General features: G+C 31.5%; 3 protein-coding genes across 6 annotated transcripts; 2 read left to right on the forward strand and 1 right to left on the reverse strand.

Moving 5' to 3' along the window:
- The first annotated feature begins 8728 nt into the window (after positions 1-8728).
- LOC143181252 (DNA-directed RNA polymerase III subunit RPC1) lies at positions 8729-15819 on the forward strand. Of its 4 annotated transcripts, XM_076381632.1 has the most exons (19): positions 8749-8844; positions 8922-9071; positions 9151-9486; positions 9568-9900; positions 9983-10120; positions 10194-10391; positions 10470-10706; positions 10807-11140; positions 11206-11455; positions 11527-11756; positions 11827-12177; positions 12236-12404; positions 12591-12930; positions 13023-13210; positions 13503-13650; positions 13740-13892; positions 14825-15025; positions 15275-15408; positions 15667-15819. In XM_076381632.1, exons 1-19 carry the CDS (start codon positions 8842-8844, stop codon positions 15749-15751), a joined length of 3978 nt encoding a protein of 1325 aa, XP_076237747.1. In that variant the 5' UTR covers positions 8749-8841; the 3' UTR covers positions 15752-15819. The 4 variants fall into 4 exon arrangements, with proteins under 4 accessions (XP_076237737.1, XP_076237756.1, XP_076237747.1 ...); XM_076381622.1 differs by having other exon boundaries at positions 8729-9071; XM_076381652.1 differs by lacking the exons at positions 8749-8844; positions 8922-9071; positions 9151-9486 and having other exon boundaries at positions 9579-9718; positions 9787-9900.
- Positions 15820-16011: 192 nt separating this feature from the next.
- On the forward strand, positions 16012-17218 carry LOC143181334 (parkin coregulated gene protein). Its single transcript, XM_076381703.1, has 4 exons — positions 16012-16267; positions 16334-16652; positions 16730-16879; positions 16945-17218. Exons 1-4 carry the CDS (start codon positions 16163-16165, stop codon positions 17103-17105), a joined length of 735 nt encoding a protein of 244 aa, XP_076237818.1. The 5' UTR covers positions 16012-16162; the 3' UTR covers positions 17106-17218.
- Positions 17203-21018, reverse strand: Glnrs (Glutaminyl-tRNA synthetase). Its single transcript, XM_076381698.1, has 10 exons — positions 20709-21018; positions 20208-20512; positions 19919-20109; positions 19587-19836; positions 19213-19510; positions 18644-19023; positions 18229-18547; positions 17908-18128; positions 17399-17591; positions 17203-17338 (listed from the first exon to the last, which is right to left on the reverse strand). Exons 1-10 carry the CDS (start codon positions 20829-20831, stop codon positions 17288-17290), a joined length of 2331 nt encoding a protein of 776 aa, XP_076237813.1. The 5' UTR covers positions 20832-21018; the 3' UTR covers positions 17203-17287.
- Positions 21019-21025: the final 7 nt, after the last annotated feature.

The following is a 21025-nucleotide window of genomic DNA, read 5'->3' on the forward strand; positions in this document are numbered from 1 at the left end:
GCAATGAATATTGTACAGCGTACCAAAATATATGAAAACTCCCCCACAATCACTAGACATCAATCCCATAGAACATCTATGGGATTATTTAGAAAAAACAATTCGCAATCATAAGATATTGTTATATATTATGGGTAAGGATGGTACTGGGAGCACTGGATTACACAGTTTTCTGGCTGAATCACTTTATTACACGCGTATCTTTATCTTGCAATAACGACGCACATTCTTTGTTATGAAAAACATAAGAAGCTCTAGCACGTGGAAAAGACTAGAACAAGATGGTTGAACTCGCAGGTTCGGCAGCGCCGCCAAGTGTTAATAAAATTAAACTCACGTATTTTTATTGCTACTCTAACACTCCCCTTCAATAAAAAAAAAATAAACAAAGTTAAATAAAACTATGAATTAAGATTAATGTCTAGTCAATATATTAGGTTAGCACCTAGCAGAACCGCAACCCTGTTCCCAAACGAAGTTTCTCCAGTTTTTGTCTTGATACTGGCTTTGTTAAAATGTCAGCAACTTGTTCTTCGCTTGGTAGATACTTTACTTTAATACTGCCTTCTCCAACTAGTTGTTTGATATAGTGGTATTTTACATCTATGTGCTTCAGACGTTTTGGATTCCCGTCTGTTTGGGCGATTTTTATTGCTGACTGGTTATCTTCCAACAATAGTATTCCTCCGGTTGTTTCAATCATTAGATCCCTTAAAACTGACTCGATCCAACGTCCTTCCGCCGCTGCCGACGCCAACGCTACGTACTCGGCCTCGCATGATGACAGTGCTACCGTTGACTGTTTTCTTGATGACCAGGATACTGCATTGTTAAATACTTTAATTATGTAACCAGTAGTTGATTTCCGATCTGATTTATCTCCTGCCCAATCGGAATCAACATATCCCTGGATAATTTGACTTGCTTCATCTTTGGTATAAATCATTCTTAAGTTCAGCGTGCCTTTTATATATCGTAGAACTCTCTTGAGCGCTTTGAACAATTCTTGATTAGCATTCTTCTGAAACCGACTTAGTATGCCTACCGTGGCACATAAGTCTGGTCTCGATCCTAACATGGCGTACATCAAATACCCAATCAGCCTTTTACATTCGGTTTCCAACTTTTTATCTGTTGGAGGATTATTTGGTAATTCAAAGTTTAGTTCTAGCGGTGTCGCAATGGGCTTGCAATCTTCCATTCCATATGTTTTTAATACTTTCTTTAAGTATTCTATTTGATCAACTTGAATGCAATTAGTTTCTTGTGTAATATGAAGACCTAAATAGTTAGAGACCTTTCCCAAGTCTGTCATCCTGAAACTTCGTTTTAATCTTTCTTTGAATTCTTTCACTTCACCGTCGCCGCAGATAATTAAATCATCTACATACAATAACACGTAGATTTTCTTTCCATTTTCAATCTTGACGTATAGACAGAAATCAGCTTTAGATCTTGTAAAACCGTTTTTAAGCATAAATTCATTGAACTTCTTGTTCCAATAACGCGGTGATTTTTTCAACCCGTATAAGGATTTCCTCAGCTTTAGGACCTTGTTTTCTCGTATCTTCATTCCCTCAGGTGGGTGTATAAATACTTCTTCTTCTAGTTCCCCGTAGAGGAAAGCGCTCTTAACATCCATTTGGTGTACTTTGTACCCAAATTTATTTGCCACTGTTAAAAGAATTCGTACCGTCACCATTCTAGCGACTGGTGTGTAGATGTCTTCATGATTAAATGTTTCTTTCTGTAGAAAGCCTCTGACCACCAGCCGAGCTTTAAAAGCTGTTGGTTCCCCATGTTCATTTGTTTTACTCTTAAAAACCCATTTGGTGTCAATGATTAGGGTTTCCTTTGGCTTTTCTACAATAATCCAAGTCTGATTTTCTTCTAGCGCTTCAAATTCTTTCTTAATTGCCTCTCGCCATTGTATCCTGTTCGGACCGTTCATTGCATCCTGGTATGTCAGGTCTCCATCTAAAAATAAATTGCAGGTTAAAGCAAATTCATGATCCTCAAATCTCGCGGGTGGACGTAGATTCTCTCTTCTTCTCAATTTGTATGGCTTAGTGGTTTCTTGTTGTTCTCTTCTGTCGTTGTGTAATTCGATTTGACTAGTTTCTTGTGCTTCTTCGATCACTTCGTCATTTCCTATTCTGTTCTTTTCTCCTGTTTCATCCTCTTCTATTCTATTCTCCTCTTCTGCTTCATCCTCTTCTATCCTGTTCTCCTCTTCTGCTTCGTCTATGTTTAACTCTTGATCGTTCCAAGTGTAGTCTGTCTTCTTGTTTTTACCTTTATCTAAATTACCATTTGAATTCGTTTCTGGCTTAAAGATCACGTTTCTGGATACTTCAATTTTTCCTTCTTTGTCGAGATATATTCGATAGCCTTTAGTATTTTCTTCATACCCTACAAAAATGCCTTTCTTTCCTTTAGGGTCCCACTTCTTTCTTAACTGCTTAGGTATCATTACGAAAGCTTCTGATCCGAAAATTTGGAAATTCTTGATGTCAGGTTTCTTTCCCTGCCACAACTCGAATGGAGTTTTATCTCCAACTGAGCTTCTTCCACTTCTATTTATTACATAAACTGCCGTTGAAACTGCCTCTGCCCATAGCTCTTTTCTGAGATCCTTTGATTGTAGCATGCTTCTGGCCGCTTCGACTATTGTCCGATTTTCCCTTTCTATGCGACCATTTTGTTGAGGTGTGTAACGACAGCTTTTCTGGTGAACTATTCCTTTATCTTCTAGGAACGCGCCAATCTCTTTATTAACTTCTTCTAAACCGTTGTCTGTTCGTAAAGTTTTAACTTTATTTCCTGTTTGATTTTCTACTAATTTTATGAACTTTATAATATTTTGCCTTGCTTCTGATTTATGCTTCATGAAAAATACTGTTCGATAGTGACTGAAATCGTCTTTAAGGAGGAGGAAATAACGTGCTCCCCCCACTGAGGCTTTCTCCATTGCACCACATACATCTGCGTGTATTACCTCACCCGCAAAGCTTGCCGTATGTTTACTTAGATGAAAAGGTAATACATGTTGTTTACCTAGAATGCATCCGTCACAAAAGAAAGATTTGTCATCTTCAAATTCTATATCCATTTTATTCAAAATGCTTCTAACTTGAATGACGTTTTGGTGTGCTAGCCTTTCGTGCCACACCTTTAATTTCTGAATTTTCTGGTTATGGACACCCAGAAGTACCTGATGTTCTTCTTCAGTGTCCCGATCTACTTCTAATTCCAACTTGTATAAATTTTCCTTTCTTATTCCAACTATGAATGTGTCACCATCTTTCTTCAGCTTGCAATCATTTTGAGTTAATTCAAACGAATAGCCTTTATCTGACGTTGAGCTTATTGAGAATAAATTGCACTTTAACTTTGGGACATGCAATACATTTGTAATTTCCCCTTCTTTCCATTTGTGTCCATCGAATGACTTTACTTTAATGTCACCTCGTCCAATTGCTTTTATTACTGAACCATCTCCAACCTTTACGTCAATCGGTTGATTTAACGTTTTGTAATTATCCATCCAGTATTTGTTAAACGACATATGTTCACTTGCTCCAGAGTCAGCATACCAGTATGACTCCTCTAATTTTGCATTGTTAATTAATGCTAAAGTAGTGTACGCTGCTCGAGTTCTTCCTTCCTTGTAGTCACCAGGTTTCCTAGACGAGTTATTTGATGCCTGGCTTTCCGCTACATTTCTGTATCGACAGAATTTAGACCTATGATTTGTCTTGTGACAAATGAAGCATCCTCCAGCATCGTAGTCCTTCTTCAGTTTGCAGTTATTTGCGACATGACCCTCCTTTTTGCAGATATTGCAAACCATATTGCCAACTGCTGGTCTTCCCTCTCGATTATGTGTCTTGTCATGGCTTTCTTTATACACTGGTTTTGGATGCCTGCTTTTGTTTATGCTCTTGCTTGATAACGCCACTTCACTTGTTTCCGCACTATCTTTCAGTCTTTGTTCTTCAATCAACAAACGGCTAACCAGTTCGTTCAATTTTCTGTTTTCAACAGGCGTTGAATCCCAAGCACTTAAGAAATGTTTGTACATACTTGGTAGTCCTGTTAAAATACGAGTCATCATCATTCTGTCTGAGATCTTCTCATCACATTTATTCAAGTCAGATTTAATGTCTTCTATACCAGAGATATACTTTGCAATCCCTTCGTTCTGGTATGCGTAATTAAAGAATTTTTGCTGTAGTATATCCACGCTTAATTCTGACTTGTGTTCATAAATCGAGTGCAGCTTTTCCCAAATCTCATGTGCATTATTGCAACTCAATACATGCATCATTGGTCCCTCTTCTAATCTACTTATTATCAAGTCCTGAGCTTTGAAATCTTTGGTTTCGAAATCTAACCCCGCTTGAATACTCGCTGTGCCATCCGTTCCGCGTGCTAGCTCGGGTCGTCGAGCTTCTCCGGTCACCATTTCATAAATACCTTTGCTTTTCAGTGCAACGACCGTCGAAAATTTCCACAAATTCCAATTCCCTTTTCCTTCCAGTCGAACTACTTTTATCGTTTCCATCTTCGATCTGTGTTCGCTCTCTTGTATTATTCCTTTTACTTTAATTTTGCGTTGCTCTCCTTAAATAACAGTCTTCGTTTCTGGGCCCATAACCTGTTATATATTATGGGTAAGGATGGTACTGGGAGCACTGGATTACACAGTTTTCTGGCTGAATCACTTTATTACACGCGTATCTTTATCTTGCAATAACGACGCACATTCTTTGTTATGAAAAACATAAGAAGCTCTAGCACGTGGAAAAGACTAGAACAAGATGGTTGAACTCGCAGGTTCGGCAGCGCCGCCAAGTGTTAATAAAATTAAACTCACGTATTTTTATTGCTACTCTAACAGATATCTTTAAAAAAAGCTTTGAAAGCTGCTCTGCCAGAAGAGTGACATAAAATACCTTCTAACATAACATCAAATTTAATAAATTCGATGTTACGAAGACTCGAGGCTATTACAAAAGCAAAGGGAAATCCCACAAAATATTAAAAAGTTAAATATTTAGTTGATTTTTTATAGTTTATTCATTTTTATTGTACTATACGAATACTTTCTACGCATCTATTTCTGCACATTTATCCGTTTTTGTTAACATTTTTGTAAAAAATAAAAGTAATAATACTTTATTTACACAAAATCTATTTTACAAACATTCAAGAATAAATATTCATCCTTCTTTTGCGTTAAAATTTATTACGAACATAAATATACACCATTTTATTTAAAATGATCGCTGTACGAATACTTTTTACGCTGACTGTACATATTAACATAGCCGCAGCAACGTGCAGTTCTGCAACGAATGTGTGTATTAATATAATATACGTTAAGAAAAACTACATACGCAATTAAGAACTCGATAACTAAATTTTATTGATAAAAATGCGTTTAATGCTATGTACAATATAGGTTTTATATGTGAATTAATTTTATAAAATGATATGGAGAATTGCAACATTAACTACGATAGGTCAGGAGTCTTGTTAGAGACTCGCGCCAAATTCATTCGCACCACGAATGGTGGAGATGAACTGGTGAGAAGCTCTTGCTGAGACTATCTGAAAACATTGAAAGTTTGAGCTTTCTTAAAAGTACCTTAGAAGATGTTTTTTTCATGGAAATTGATTAATTATAACTCTATGAACCTTCATCTACGTATCGATGCAAATAGTAGTGAAATTAGTGTATGCATTATCGAAAAAATAGCATATTATGCGGCTCGTGTGCCGACAAACGTTTAATAAAGTCTAGTAAGATAGTGTGAAAACTATATTACTAGCTGTGTTAGGGGGAGAAAGATAGATTTATGTAAATTTGCGCGAACGAGGAAGATGCCAAATGCAATGTTTGTAGTCTAAATTAATTTTAGAGTGTGGCGACATTGTTTAATTGAAGTGATTGGCAACATATCACAAGTCTCGACAGATATTTGCGCCAAGTATGAATTATACCACGAAACTTCTTGTTAATAAATGTATTTTTATTGGACTTGCGTAAATAAAAATGTTTATAAACTACTAATGTTATTTTTAATATTCGCGTGCCGATTGCCGGTTTTTTCTGAAATTGCGGTGATCATTTTAAATGTGATATGTATGTGTACTTGTGTACTGTGTACTTTATTTGAAGCGAAAAGTATTGCAACTCTTGGCTAAAATTGACGAGGACACTTTTTGCACGGCTGTGCTTTCTAGGCGTATAGTTATCAAAATTGGAGCAAAGGTGGATGATCAGACGAAACATTGACGATGATCACAGGATCACGGGATCACGGATTACGAATTGCCTTTGAAACAATGGATACGGCTTTTATATTTCGAAAACAGTTTGCCGTATCGCTCAGTTATGGAATTACTATTCATAAGAGTAAATTGGCTATTTCGTATTTGGCGATAAATAAAAGTTTAGATACTACAACCATTAGATATTTCGCCGGAGAAAAATTTTCTGAATTTTTTGTGGCTTTATATATTAAATTGGAATACTTTAATAGCAAGGTAGAGCATAAGATGTTCGTAACTGTCCTCTGTAAAAATTGCAGCTGTATTAATATTACTTTACAATGTAACTGCATAATTCAGCCTCCTATGGTTTCTTGCATTAACAAAACAAATTTAACTGTAGTCAAATTGCTTGAAAAAGAATTTTTAGATTGGCGTAAATTTGATGGCGAATGTTATAGTTGCAAAGAATCTCGAAGAATTATAAAAACGGAAATAATTTCATCTAGAGATGTAAGAGTCGTACAACTGTTGCTATTCGACAATAAAGGTTCTGATCTTATAAAACTTAAGAGTTGAAGTGTAAATGCAGTGCTTACTACCACAATATGTACATATAAATGAAAAAGCTTATAAAGTAGTAAGTGCAGTGTTTCATCATGGAAACAATGTACGCAAAGGTATGTTAAAAGTCGGGATTTCTACTTGGTTACACGTTAAGACGATGCCTTTGCAATTGAAGAAAAATGGCCTAGAAGTGCCAAGAACGCTTATATATTTTTCTTGGAGAGTTATTCAAAGTAAAAGAGTTGCGTATTGTAATAGCGTTATAATAAATATGGCACTATGAAATTTATCATGAGGTAACATATCAGAAATTATTAAGTCGAAGTATGATTGTATTAAATACCTATATAAATAAATAGTAGTGATAAATTTATATATACATATTAGCATATTCGTGTTGACTAGAAAACGGGGGTAAACTTTGCAAAAAGTAACTAATCCTAACAAAAACGCTGTCAGTGTAAAAATGTACACCCAATACATTTGTAGAAATTGTGGTTATTCTTGCAAAGTATCGAAATCAAATAATAAAGCCAAGTACATTAGCCTTTTATAATTTATGCGAATAGTTCCGTGTGCGCTATAAACAATTTGCGAGACAAGCATCGCTTTAGGAGTCCTATACAAATTGAAAAAATTAAACTTAAAATGTACTTGGCGGGCCTTTTTGCATCGAAATCATAATCCACGATAGCTTCATTAAAACTAAGCAAATTTTTGAACAAGTTTAAATATTATCCCTGTGTATCAGTTATATTGTTGCAAAAGGAAATATGTATGTGTGTATCTATTACACACGTATCACACTCCCATTAATTCTATAAAAAGCTAATGTATTTGGCTTTATGATTTGATTTCGATACTTTGTAAGATCGGAATAACCACGATTTCTACAATGTACTGGGTGTACATTTTTACACTGACAATGTTTTTTCTGGAATACACCGATAGTGTTTTTGTTGGGATACACTGACAATGTTTTTGTTGGGATTGAAATAACCATGATTTCTGTGAATGTACTTGACGCATATTTTTACACTGACAGTGTTTTTGTTAGGATTTAAATATACAATTCATTCGGATGCACAATACTGCCAGATACCGCACCACATCAAATTAAGAAGTAACTGTCAAATTCGAGATGGCACCACGCGCGGAGGACAACACGTGTTTAAAGAGGAATTCTCGGAATTCTTTTATACGTTCAAATAATTTACTTATGACAACTGGCACGTATTTTATAATTGCAGAAAAGTTACTTCTTTTTTAATTTACATTATTTATGGACAAACTTGTATTGTATTATATAGTGAGTATTAATGAATGAAATATAACCTCCACTATGGTGAAAGAACAGTTTAGAGAAACAGACGTAGCTCGTAAAATGTACGTATATAACGTTTGCTTTTTTATTAACAAATTTTATAATTATTTATACTTCTTAATAAAAATTGTAGGTTTAGAAATATAATATATGAATTTTATAATATGAAATATAAACAGAATTTTCTATGAAGATACTTACAGTTACCATTCAAAAATTTGAGTACGAAAATTCTGTTAAAGTTTGTGTTTATAGCATAATAGTAATTCTTTTACTTTATTTTTTTGTAGTAATTTATTTAATAACTGAATTATTAATGTTTTACGTAACTAATATTTTCTTATCAACATTATCATCTTTTTATTACATTTTCTACATTAGTTTTCGCAAATATATTTTTACCATTAATTATAGTGTTAGAAAAAGTACAGATTTGGAAAACATATAGTTCATCCAAATTATAGTCTATTTAATTTAGTTTCATATTCCTTGTTTTGTTTCATACATAATTTTAAACTGTCTCTGGAATTGTAACCAGCTCCCATGTATCGTTTGGAGTGGACAGCCGCCACAACATGGAAAGGCAGGCCCATTTGCATGTTGTGGCTAAAAATTTATATAATCAAGATGCTGGACATACTCCAGTTCCGTATGGTGTACTTGATAGAAGAATGGTATAACAAAAATTCCTTTTATATTTACATATAATATTTTACACAATATATTATAATTGAATAATATGAACTTTCAGGGAACATGCAATAACACAACCAATTGCACATCATGTGGCAAATCTTTGAACGAATGTATTGGTCATTTTGGTTACATCGATTTAGAATTACCTGTCTTTCATGTTGGTTATTTTAGATCCATTATTGGTATCCTTCAGACCATTTGTAAAGTAACTTATCATTTGTTATATTTGTGTATGCAACATTTTATATCATATTTAATATTAATTTTAATATTTTAATTTATAGAACTGTTCCCATGTCATGTTACCTGAAATTGACAAAAAACGTTACTTAGCTAGAGTGCTAAATCCTAATTTAGGATACTTAACACGTAAAGCTTTACGTAAACAAATTTTGGACAAAGCTAAAAAGACCACAGTATGTCAACATTGTGGGGACCTTAATGGGACAGTTAAAAAAGCTGGCTTACTCAAAATAGTTCATGAAAAGTATAAAGCAAAGAAGAAAGTAGATGCTATTGTTCAACAAAAGTTAGCAGAATATAATAATGTACTTGAAGATAATAAAGCATTGGAAGGAATACTCCAAAGTGGATTAGTTAATGTATTGAATCCGCTAGAGGTAAAAATATTTCATATAATGTTTTTTGAATAAGAGTCTCCAAATGTAAATATTTAATAAAATGTAATATTTTAATTTAAGGTACAAAGTATTTTGGAGAAAATACCAGAAAGCGACATTCCTTTATTAATGATGAATCCTGAATGTGCATTACCAAAAGATTTAATACTGACAAGAATACCTGTGCCTCCCATTTGCATTAGGCCTAGCGTTGTATCAGATTTGAAAGCAGGTACAACCGAGGATCACTTAACAATGAAATTATCAGAAATTGTCTTTATTAATGATGTTATTCAAAAGCATAGACAAAGTGGAGCCAAAGTACAAATGTATAATGAAGATTGGGAATTTTTGCAATTACATTGTGCTCTTTATATAAATAGTGAAATGTCTGGCATACCTCTCAATATGCAAGTAAGTGTTTAATAGATTACAATTATATGATTTCTTAACTATTATCATGAATTGTTACTAACAAAACTAATAATTCATTTAGCCAAAAAAGTCTGGTAGAGGATTGGTCCAAAGATTGAAAGGAAAACAAGGTCGATTTCGTGGTAACTTATCTGGTAAACGTGTAGATTTTTCTAGTCGTACTGTTATTTCACCAGATCCTAATCTCAGAATTGAACAAGTAAGTTTTTATTTATGTTTAAGTAAATTATTCAAAACATACATCTAATAATTATTAACTTATTTATTACTAGGTTGGTGTACCTATCCATGTAGCGAAAATTTTAACATATCCTGAAAAGGTTAATCCTTCAAATATAGAATTAATGCGAAAATTAGTAAAAAATGGTCCAGATATACATCCAGGTGCAAATTTTATACAACAAGGAAAAACTCAGTTTAAAAAATACTTAAGATATGGTAATCGACAAAAAATTGCTCAGGATTTACAGGTAACACTAATTTTTCAGGAATATTTGTAAAGCTAATATTTATAAAATCAGAATAATTATTTTTATTTTATTTGATAGTATGGTGATATTGTTGAACGACATCTCAGAGATGATGATGTGGTATTATTTAATCGACAACCATCTTTACACAAATTAAGTATCATGGCACATAAGGCAAAGGTATTAGAACATCGAACATTTAGATTCAATGAATGTGTTTGTACTCCTTATAACGCAGATTTTGATGGTGATGAAATGAATTTACATTTACCTCAAACAGAAGAAGCAAGAGCAGAAGCTTTAGTATTAATGGGGGTAATATACAGATGATTTTCTGTTAAACATACATTTCTACTATATTGTTATTATCTATACATATTTATATATAGTTACATTTTCATTTTTTCATTTTTAGAACAAGTCAAATTTAGTGACACCTCGTAATGGAGAATTATTAATAGCTGCAACACAAGATTTTATCACTGGTGGATACCTTTTAACACAGAAAGATATGTTCCTAAATAAAGCTCAAGCAAGTCAATTAGCTGGTTGTCTTCTAGCAGGACCTGATATTTCAATGTCTATAAGTCTTCCTAAACCAGCTATTTTAAAGCCAACTATGTTGTGGACAGGAAAACAGATTTTTAGTTTAATTCTGAAACCTAATAGTGATAGTAATATCAAAGCTAATTTAAAAACCAAAGGAAGAGCTTACACTAATAACGAAGAATTATGTATTAATGATTCCTGTATGTACAATTATATTTTCACTACCTTAACTTGAAAGGAAAATAACAAAACTGATAATTTCCAGATGTTATTATCCGAAATTCAGAATTATTAGCAGGATCAATGGACAAATCAACATTAGGGTCAGGTTCAAAGCAAAATATATTTTATATTTTGTTACGCGATTGGGGCGAAGATATTGCAACTACAGCTATGTGGCGATTAGCGAGAATGGCAAGTTTTTTTCTGATGAATAGAGGCTTTTCTATTGGTATTGGTGATGTTACACCAGGCCAAGGACTTTTGAAAGCTAAACAAGAGCTTTTAAATGCTGGGTAAGTAATATTGTAAAATATAAATAAAATATTTGTTAACACTATTAATTTATTTGTATACTTGTATTTAGATATTCTAAATGTACAGAATATATTCGTCAAATGGAAGAAGGTCGTCTTGTATGTCAACCTGGATGTTCAGAGGAAGAAACTTTAGAGGCAATGATATTAAAGGAACTTTCAGTAATTCGAGATCATGCTGGTAAAGCGTGTTTAAAAGAACTTCATCCAAGCAATAGTCCATTAATTATGGCTTTATCTGGGAGCAAGGGCAGTTTCATTAATATTTCCCAAATGATTGGTACGTCTGATTTTAATGTTTGCTACAAATGTTTATCATTTTTTACTACTTATCTCATTATTTCAATTAGCGTGCGTGGGGCAACAAGCTATTAGTGGTCACAGAGTGCCAAACGGATTTGAGGATAGAGCTTTACCACATTTTGAACGACATTCAAAGATCCCTGCAGCTAAAGGTTTTGTAGAAAACTCATTCTATTCTGGTTTAACACCAACGGAATTTTTCTTTCACACAATGGGTGGAAGAGAAGGTCTTGTAGACACAGCAGTTAAAACTGCAGAAACTGGCTACATGCAACGAAGATTAGTTAAAAGTTTAGAAGATTTATGTCTTCATTATGACATGACAGTCCGTAATTCAGTGGGAGATATTATACAAATATTGTATGGTGGAGATGCATTAGATCCTACATATATGGAAGGTAAGAAATTCTTATTCAGAAAATTAATGATTAGGTAACAGTATAAGTGCGTTAATAGGAAAAGACTGTCCCGTGGATTATAAAAGGGTGTTAGATCACGTGAAAGCCAAATCGCCGTGCAAAAACGAAAAACCTCTTGATGGCCCTAGTGTAATTAAAGCTACAAATGAGCTATTGAGTTCTGAGGAGTATGAATGCCTCAGTGAAGAATTTAAGCAGGAATTAGCGTAAATATAACATCTATATAAATATATAAATACTAGTTTTTTCATTTAAATTGTGGTAAATTGTAGAACACATTGTAAGACTTCTGTTGCTATTTGTATCATTTTTTTTTTATTCACATTTCAAATATTTTTTCATGATTTAAAGTAAGTTGAAAGAGATGTTAAATATTATTGTATCTTTTGTAGCACATTCCTTAAAACTGTAGCGCGTAAAATAGCGCGCCTTCGGCATGATGCTCCATCAAATTTGCCTGTAATTTTGCAACTCGAGCGACTTACAGTTTCTCAGTTAGTTGAATTTATCCATACTTGCAAAGAGAAATATATGAGAGCCAAAATAGAACCAGGCACTGCAGTGGGTGCACTTGCTGCACAAAGTATTGGTGAACCAGGTACACAAATGACCTTGAAAACGTTCCATTTTGCTGGTGTAGCATCTATGAATATTACTCAAGGTGTACCGCGTATTAAAGAAATTATCAATGCAAATCACAAAATTAGTACTCCCATTATTACGGCAGCTTTAGTAAGTCCCACGTTTAAAATATGCTATTCAATTTGTACCAATATAGAAAATTAATTTATATGATTTTTTTTTTCCTCTCTTTCAAATATTAGGAAAATGATGCAGATCCAGAATATGCAAGAAGAGTAAAGGGAAGAATTGAAAAAACTACTTTAGGAGAAGTAACTGAATATATTGAAGAAGTATATTTACCGGATGACTGTTTCTTATTGATAAAATTAGATATAGATAGAATAAAATTATTGAAATTGGAAGTGGATGTCAACTCGATTCGTTATGCGTAAGTACATCAATTTATTTTCCACGATGCGAAAATGAAATATGAAAATGATTCTGTTCTTACATTTTAAATACAGTTAAACTTAAACTTTATTATTCATTCCAATAATTCTCTAATTTTTCACACTCAGTTTACGAGTTTTAGATAGTTGATACCGCCTATTAATGCTCTAACGAAATTAGTAGCAATTACTGCATGAACTGAAAATGGGAGCATTTAATCAAACATTTCAAATGATTAATATTTGTAATAAGTAATTTCTTGATTAATACATATTTTACAATTTCTACAGAATTTGTACATCAAAATTAAGACTGAATCCAAAACTAGTAAATGTTAGGGGTGATTCTATTATCACTGTGAACCCCAGTAAAAATAAATACAGTTTAAATTATGCACTTACACAGCTTAAAGAAAACATTCCGAACATTGTTGTAAAGGTACGAATATGTCAAGTATTTCATAATAGACGAATAGATACTTTATTGTAAACATTTCTTAAACTTTTGAATTATTGTACTATTTATAGGGTTTGCCATCCGTTTCTAGAGCTGTCATTCATAATGATGATTCAAATGGTAAAACAAGATACAAATTGTTTGTTGAAGGAGATAATATGCGTGAAGTAATGGCAACTCTTGGTGTACTAGGTCGAAAAACAACTTCAAATAATACTATAGAGGTACATATTAAATTAATGAAAAATATATTTTTCATTTATTTATTTATTTAACGGGCACCGCCCATTTCATGTTAAGAAGAAAAAGAAAAGAAAGCGAATATACGTTTTTGCTCGTTAACGACATTTACATACGGCAGAATATTACACTAGAGTGATGATTACCTGAAACGAATTAGTACAGACAGACGAATTATTTACCGAAATTGAATAATGCAAAATAAGATAGAACAAGATGAAATAAAATAAAGTTAAATAAATAATATAACTAAATGAAATAAACTAATAACTAAATACACACAAGGGTAACATCAAATATAGAACTAAAAAAACTAAAGCTAGACATAATAACAACAAAAATAATATTAAGTGAAATAATAATTAGAAACAAAGTACAATGAAATACACGACCTCTTCTATATACACATATTGTTCTATTTATTTACGTATTAAGAGCTTTAGACAAAGAAATTTTAAATGCTCTAACGTTGTCTATAAAAAACTTAAACTACAAGGTGCAAATTCCATTAACAGTATCCATATCAAGTTATCTAGATTTACATAGAAGAAGTTTAAAAAGTAATACATGCTTAGTCATTCACGCAGGACAGTTAAATTTTATTAGGTTTATTCAAACGAAACCTGAATTTAAAAACAAACATCAAACTTATCTCTACCAGAAGAGTGATTTCAAAATAATTTTAGCACGGCAGGTTTCAAGTTGTTATAAGAGTAGAGTATAATACAAATTAATTTAATTTTTGAAGAAGATGAAATTATATATGTTTTGTCTATCGCTTCAATGTCAAATTCTTTCATACTTTCTAAGTTCTGTTATAATGCAATATAATAAGGAGATTTACAATTTCGCATTGTACTCGATTAATAGTTGTCAAACTATTAATGCATAGATCATGTATACAATTATGTTTTAGGTTTTCAAAACCCTAGGAATTGAAGCTGCACGAGCAACTATTATGACAGAAATTAAATTAGTAATGGAAAATCACGGAATGAGTATTGATCGAAGGCATCCGATGCTTGTAGCAGATTTAATGACAAGTAGAGGAGAAGTATTAGGCATCACAAGACAAGGTTTAGCAAAAATGAAGGAATCTGTTTTGAATTTAGCTTCGGTAAGATTTACTACTTATTTTACATTTGTTATTTCTAAACACTTCTAAAGAAAAGTACATACTGCATTTGCAATACATATGTATGTAATTATACAGTTCCAAAAATACTTGTCTTAGTCTCTTGTATGATCTCTTAAAATTTCTGCACATATTTTTTAATATATAAATATCTACGTAATATTTAAGAAATTTTGAATAAATAATAATTAAGAAAACATAACATATTGATGATACATATTTATTTAACAGTTTGAAAAAACAGCTGATCATCTATTTGATGCTGCTTACTATGGACAGACGGATGTTATTTGTGGTGTCTCTGAATCAATTATAATGGGTATTCCAGTTCCTGTTGGAACAGGGATCTTCAAATTACTTCACAGATATCCTTTTCAAACCTACTTTTTTTAAATTAAAAAAATTCTTTAAACTTATAATAGATATGAGCCGCTCACTTACCAAATCGATTAAGTCTCCAAAACAAAAATATTTGTATCATAAATATAAAAAATTAAGCATCAATCAAGTGCTTTGGTATTAAAATTTTGAAAAATTCAAAAAGTAGAGTTAATTATTTTAGTCTGTGAACGGCTCACATATTAATTATCTCTGATAAGTTATTTTCCTTATAAATAAAATACAGGTGACAAAGATGAGCCACAGAAGAGAAATTTGATATTTGATGACCCACAATTTCACAAGAAGATTGCAAAAACAACAATGTAAATGTAAATTACTTGTTATCTACTTTGTAATAAAATATTTAAATATTTAAATATATGTATAAATGTCTATGTATTTTAATGAAACTAACATTTTCATATTAAATGTTTCTATGCCTGAAATTCATCTTATGTATATGCTTTTAGACACTATTATTGTGATATTAAGTCATTTGTTGTTGCTAGGAAACTGCGTTTGATCCATGTTTCTAGATATTTCTGATAAGTCATATTATTGTAACTCTGCAATTCTGATTGAATCTAGTGGTATTAGATTAAAGGCTGTTAATGTAAAATTTTGGTCAATTCTCTTTTTGTGGAGAAAATTAGAAATTACAAAATTACAACGAATAGTAACGAATCACATCAATTTTTATTTTTAAATTAAATATTGATAAGAGAATAAAATATCAAAATGGTTAACGAAACAGAATTTTGGGCTGAAGTCCGAAAAGACATACCACAATACAAAAAAAGGAAACCAAGAGTTGTACCTGCTTTCACTATTCAAGCTTTACAGGTAAATATCTACTGTAGTATTTCAGATTTACATCTTATTTAATTCATTTACAAGTAAATTGTTTAGGAAAATACTATAGTTGCGAAACCTCCTCGATATGGATTATACAAATATCGCCCTCCTAAGCCATCAACATTTCGAAAATTTTACGAACTTGGCGTATTTCCAATTTCGTTAGAAAATGATAGTTACGGCATAAAACTTACTTGGAAAGTTAACATCGAAGATCTGGATTTTCACCATTATTTACCGTTGTTTTTCGATGGCTTAACAGAAACCGAGCAACCATATAAATTTTTAGTTGAACAAGGCATATCTGATATGCTAGAACACGGTGGTCCAAAAATTTTACCGGTTGTACCACAATTAATAATTCCCATTAAAAGTAACTTTCGTTTTATATTTACATATTCACTGCACAAATAGAAATTCATATACTAAATGTTATATGTACTTATTCAGAAGCTTTAAATACAAAAATACCAGAAATTATTTGCACTACGATGAGAGCTCTTCAAAAACTTGTACGTTCAGCAGATTGCGTTGGAGAAGCTTTAGTACCATATTTCAGACAAATTTTACCAGTTTTTAACTTATTAAAAAATAAAAATGGTAAGACCTTAAGCTATGATTACAATGCTATATTATCAGAATAAAAATTAAATTTAATGTTACAGTAAATCTTGGTGAAGGGATTGATTACTCGCAACAAAGAGGAGAAAATGCTGCAGACTTAATACAAGAAACTCTTGAAATTCTTGAAATTTACGGAGGTGAAGATGCTTTTATAAATATCAAATACATGGTACCCACGTATGAATCTTGCATGATGAATTGAAAACCATTTATTTTTTATTTAATAAGGACTACAAATTATAAAATTTTCGATTTATAGAAAAATGCATTTATATTATATGAAATTATATTAAATATTATACAAAATATTACAAACACTGTTCAAAATATTATATAACTAATTTTTTTCCACATTGCGTTACTTTTGCAATATATCAACTTCACTTATACTTTCCCTGAATCTTCTTTTAATGTCACAGTTCGATTAAAAACAAACTGAAATGAATGAAACAAATTAGTAAAAGCAAATTTATTTGAATTCATATAATTATTTACCTTTTTCGATGTAGTATCTGGATCTACAGAGAAAAAGCCGATACGTTCAAATTGGAACTTAATAAAAGGTTTTGCTAAATTTGCCAAACTTGTATCCATGTATCCAACAATTTCCTTTTTACTGCCTGAATTGACATCACTTAAGAAACCATTTGGTACTTCGTTTGAATCTTCAGGATTTTTATGCTTAAACCTAAAAGTTACATTAAACACAAATGAAATCATTAGAGTTATAATTATTACAAAATTGTTCTGCTAATACTAGTAGATTATGTTGATCTAAAGCTATGCCTACACTGAGGCAACGAGAACATTTTATCGCCTCTTGTTACTTATAACATGTAACTACAAAACTATGCGTTTCCGAACATATGTGCATTTGAACTTTTTATTGCTTTGTATTTAAAACCTATCTTCCAAAAGTGTCCTACGTTTTTCTTATTTTTTACATAAAAGGTGACAAAATGTTCCTTATTGTTGCCTCACTGTATATATAGCTTCATACTTACAAGCGTTCATATAATCTTATAGACGCTAATACAGGGTTCGACACCCAGTGTATAAAAGTTTTAGGTTTATTAGTCTCACAAATAGGTTCTTGTTTAACAGTTATATTTACAATATTATCACTGCTATCTCTTTCGATTTTTTCAACTGTTAAAACTACTCCTGCATACTTTAAACCAACGGGCTGATTTGGTGTTAAGCGTCTGAAATCTTTCTCTGCTTTCTGTGAATGTATAACAGTTTCAAAAATAGTAATAAATAGTAATAGGAAAAAATGTATTATTATTGTTATTGTATTACTAGATGAATAATAAATTATGTACTTCTTTGAAATCAGATGTTTCAATATAGATAACTTCATTGAAAGTAATTTCATGTTGGCCTTTTTCTGGTGCAGTAGGAAAGTCGGGAACAGTTAATTTGATAGGATTTTCATGTGGAAAATTACTAATAGTTATTTTCAATGGATCGAGAACAGCCATGTGACGGGTTGCAGTTACATTTAAAACATCTCTGACACATGCTTCTAAAACAGCCGGATCAACAACTGCTTGTGCACCTGTTACTCCCATTTGTGCACAAAAATTATTAATAGCTTCTGGTGGAAAACCACGTCGTCGAAGGGCTGTCAATGTAAATAACCTAAAAAGAATATTGATAATATATCAGTTCAAAATGCAATGTTTTAAAACATAAATGTATATAAATTATTTTGATTTATATTATATTAAAATATACCTAGGGTCATCCCAATCAGATACAATACCCTGTTCAATCAACTTGGCAATTTTTCTTTTTGAAACAACTGTATAGCTCATGTTTAATCTACCATATTCCCATTGTACAGGACAATAAATATCTAAAGCATTGCAAAGCCAATAGTATGATGATCTTCGTGATTGGAATTCTTTTGTACAAAGAGAATGAGTTATATTTTCTATGCTGTCACACAAACAATGAGTAAAATCATAAGTAGGGTAAATACACCATTGATCTCCTGTTCTGTGATGGGGTGTATATTTTATCCTATATGCAACAGGATCTTGCTTTCCCTCTTCTAGAGTTACCTTCATACGTAATGTGGCTTCACCTTCTTCGAGTAATCCATCTTTCATGTTCTACACAGAAAGTTATGAAAAATATACTAGTCAATAATCTATTCATGATACAAGGTGAACAATTGATCAAATTTAAATGAACAATACACGAATACATGTCGAAAATTATATGCCTTGTATCATAAAAATTAGGTGTAAAATATAAAGCTAATTTATAAAATACTATTATATACATAAAAATATAGTTACACTGAATAATTGCAAATTCTCTGATATAGGTCTATCACGCCAAGGACTTGGTGGTGGATTGAATCCTTTCATTTCCTCACTAGATTGATGACAAACATATGCTAAACCTTTTTCTATTAGTTTAATAGCCCATTCATACAGCTGTTGAAAATAATCAGAAGAATGAGTAATCTTAGCTGGTTTATAACCTAACCATTCTACCATTTCACGTATACCAATGAAAAACTTCTCTTCTTCCTTTTCAGGATTTGTATCATCGTAACGTAAATAACAAATACCATCATGAGCTGCAGCATATCTACAATGTAATTATTACTTTTAATACAATTCAAAATATTAGAATTAAAAATCGTATCATAAAAAATAAAACATACCCAAAATTAATATTAATTGCTTTTGCATGACCTATATGCAGAATTCCATTAGGTTCTGGTGGAAATCTAGTTATTACTTTACCACCTGTAACCTTCAAATGTTTTTGTAATAATTCATGTGTATTAGGAGTTACAACGTAACCTTCAGTTTTATAGTTCTCTCCTGGTTTATGAAAATGAACTTTTGTCTTCATTAATTCACTTATTGTTTGCGCACCACTTTTTTCATTTGATATTACAGTTTTCTGTTCTGTTAACCAATAAAATATTACATGTTTTCAGACATTTTTAAGCAATAACTAATCTTAAATAAATTTTAATTATTTATATACCCTTTTCTTTTTCTGGTTTTTTAACTTTTGCTTGTTTTGTTGTTTTAGGAGGTGGAACAAGATCAGAATCAACTTTTGGTCCTAAGAGAATAAGTATTTGAATATCAAATTCATTTTTTATTGCTTTTCCATCTGCCCATTTTAAATTGTTACGTACTTGTTGCATTAATGGCCCAACATTAAAGTGATATCTATAAAAGTATATTTCATTTCATAAAATTCATATAATATTAGAAACATGAAAAAAAATATGTAACATTAAATAAATGATAAAAATATATGTACATACCTCTTTTCTAATATTTCCGTCTTATGTGCATTTATGACTTTCTCCACTTCCCTTTCAATATCTTCAGGTAAAACAACAATACCTATTCCACATTCTTTCTCAAAATTTGTTATATCTATAGTTTCCTTTACATGATTAAGGATAAAGTTCAATCCAGCATCTACTCTTTGTGTAGTATCTAATTTCTTTTCAGCTATATATTTGGCAAAAAACAATAATTTATCTACAATCTGATTCTTAATTTTTGAAGCCAGATGGTATAGTAAAATTCCAATTTCTGGTGTGATAGAGCCATACTTCTTAGCCTGTAAATATGCACATATGGTTGCAATTAGGTACCACAAAAAACTGTGATATTAATGGAAGTTATACTTAGTTGACACGGAAAGAAAAATGTTAATAATGAAATCACTTTGTCAAGAAAAATTGTTTTTAAATAATAAAAGAAATTTATGTTATTTGAAACATATTTGTTTTTAGACATTTAAATAATGTACTAACCTCTATTATCGCATGTTTTAGATTTTTGGAAACTTGTTTATTTTTTAGCGTTTCTTTGGCTTTTTGTTCACTTAAACCGATTAATTGAAATAACTTTATATCGTCTTCTGTTTCAATCGTCATTTTACCGACTTACGTTAATACACAGGTTAAATTACATATAATTTAAAAATACCGGCAAATTCCTTTTATGATCTTTATACATATGCTTTTCCCTGACCAATGATATTAATACACTGTATACACAAATTGCATAAATGTATGTTATAGGTTACATCACACTTGCCACGAAAGTACCTAAGTATTGCGTAGACAAA

The sequence above is a fragment of the Calliopsis andreniformis genome, chromosome 1, assembly GCF_051401765.1.
Source record: "Calliopsis andreniformis isolate RMS-2024a chromosome 1, iyCalAndr_principal, whole genome shotgun sequence".
Classification (NCBI taxonomy): Eukaryota; Metazoa; Arthropoda; class Insecta; order Hymenoptera; family Andrenidae; genus Calliopsis; species Calliopsis andreniformis.

Excerpts from the sequence above, each read along its gene's own strand:
- LOC143181252 (XM_076381622.1), top strand. The coding sequence starts at position 8,910 with ATGAACTTTCAGGGAACATGCAATAACACAACCAATTGCACATCATGT. Across the intron at positions 9,487-9,567 it reads ATGTATTGAATCCGCTAGAG|GTACAAAGTATTTTGGAGAA; the intron begins GTAAAAATATTT and ends TTTTAATTTAAG. Across the intron at positions 11,757-11,826 it reads TAATATTTCCCAAATGATTG|CGTGCGTGGGGCAACAAGCT; the intron begins GTACGTCTGATT and ends TATTTCAATTAG.
- LOC143181334 (XM_076381703.1), top strand. The coding sequence starts at position 16,163 with ATGGTTAACGAAACAGAATTTTGGGCTGAAGTCCGAAAAGACATACCA. Across the intron at positions 16,268-16,333 it reads TCACTATTCAAGCTTTACAG|GAAAATACTATAGTTGCGAA; the intron begins GTAAATATCTAC and ends TAAATTGTTTAG. Across the intron at positions 16,653-16,729 it reads ATTAATAATTCCCATTAAAA|AAGCTTTAAATACAAAAATA; the intron begins GTAACTTTCGTT and ends GTACTTATTCAG.
- Glnrs (XM_076381698.1), bottom strand. The coding sequence starts at position 20,831 with ATGACGATTGAAACAGAAGACGATATAAAGTTATTTCAATTAATCGGT. Across the intron at positions 20,513-20,708 it reads TAAAACATGCGATAATAGAG|GCTAAGAAGTATGGCTCTAT; the intron begins GTTAGTACATTA and ends GCATATTTACAG. Across the intron at positions 17,592-17,907 it reads ATAAGATTATATGAACGCTT|GTTTAAGCATAAAAATCCTG; the intron begins GTAAGTATGAAG and ends TGTAACTTTTAG.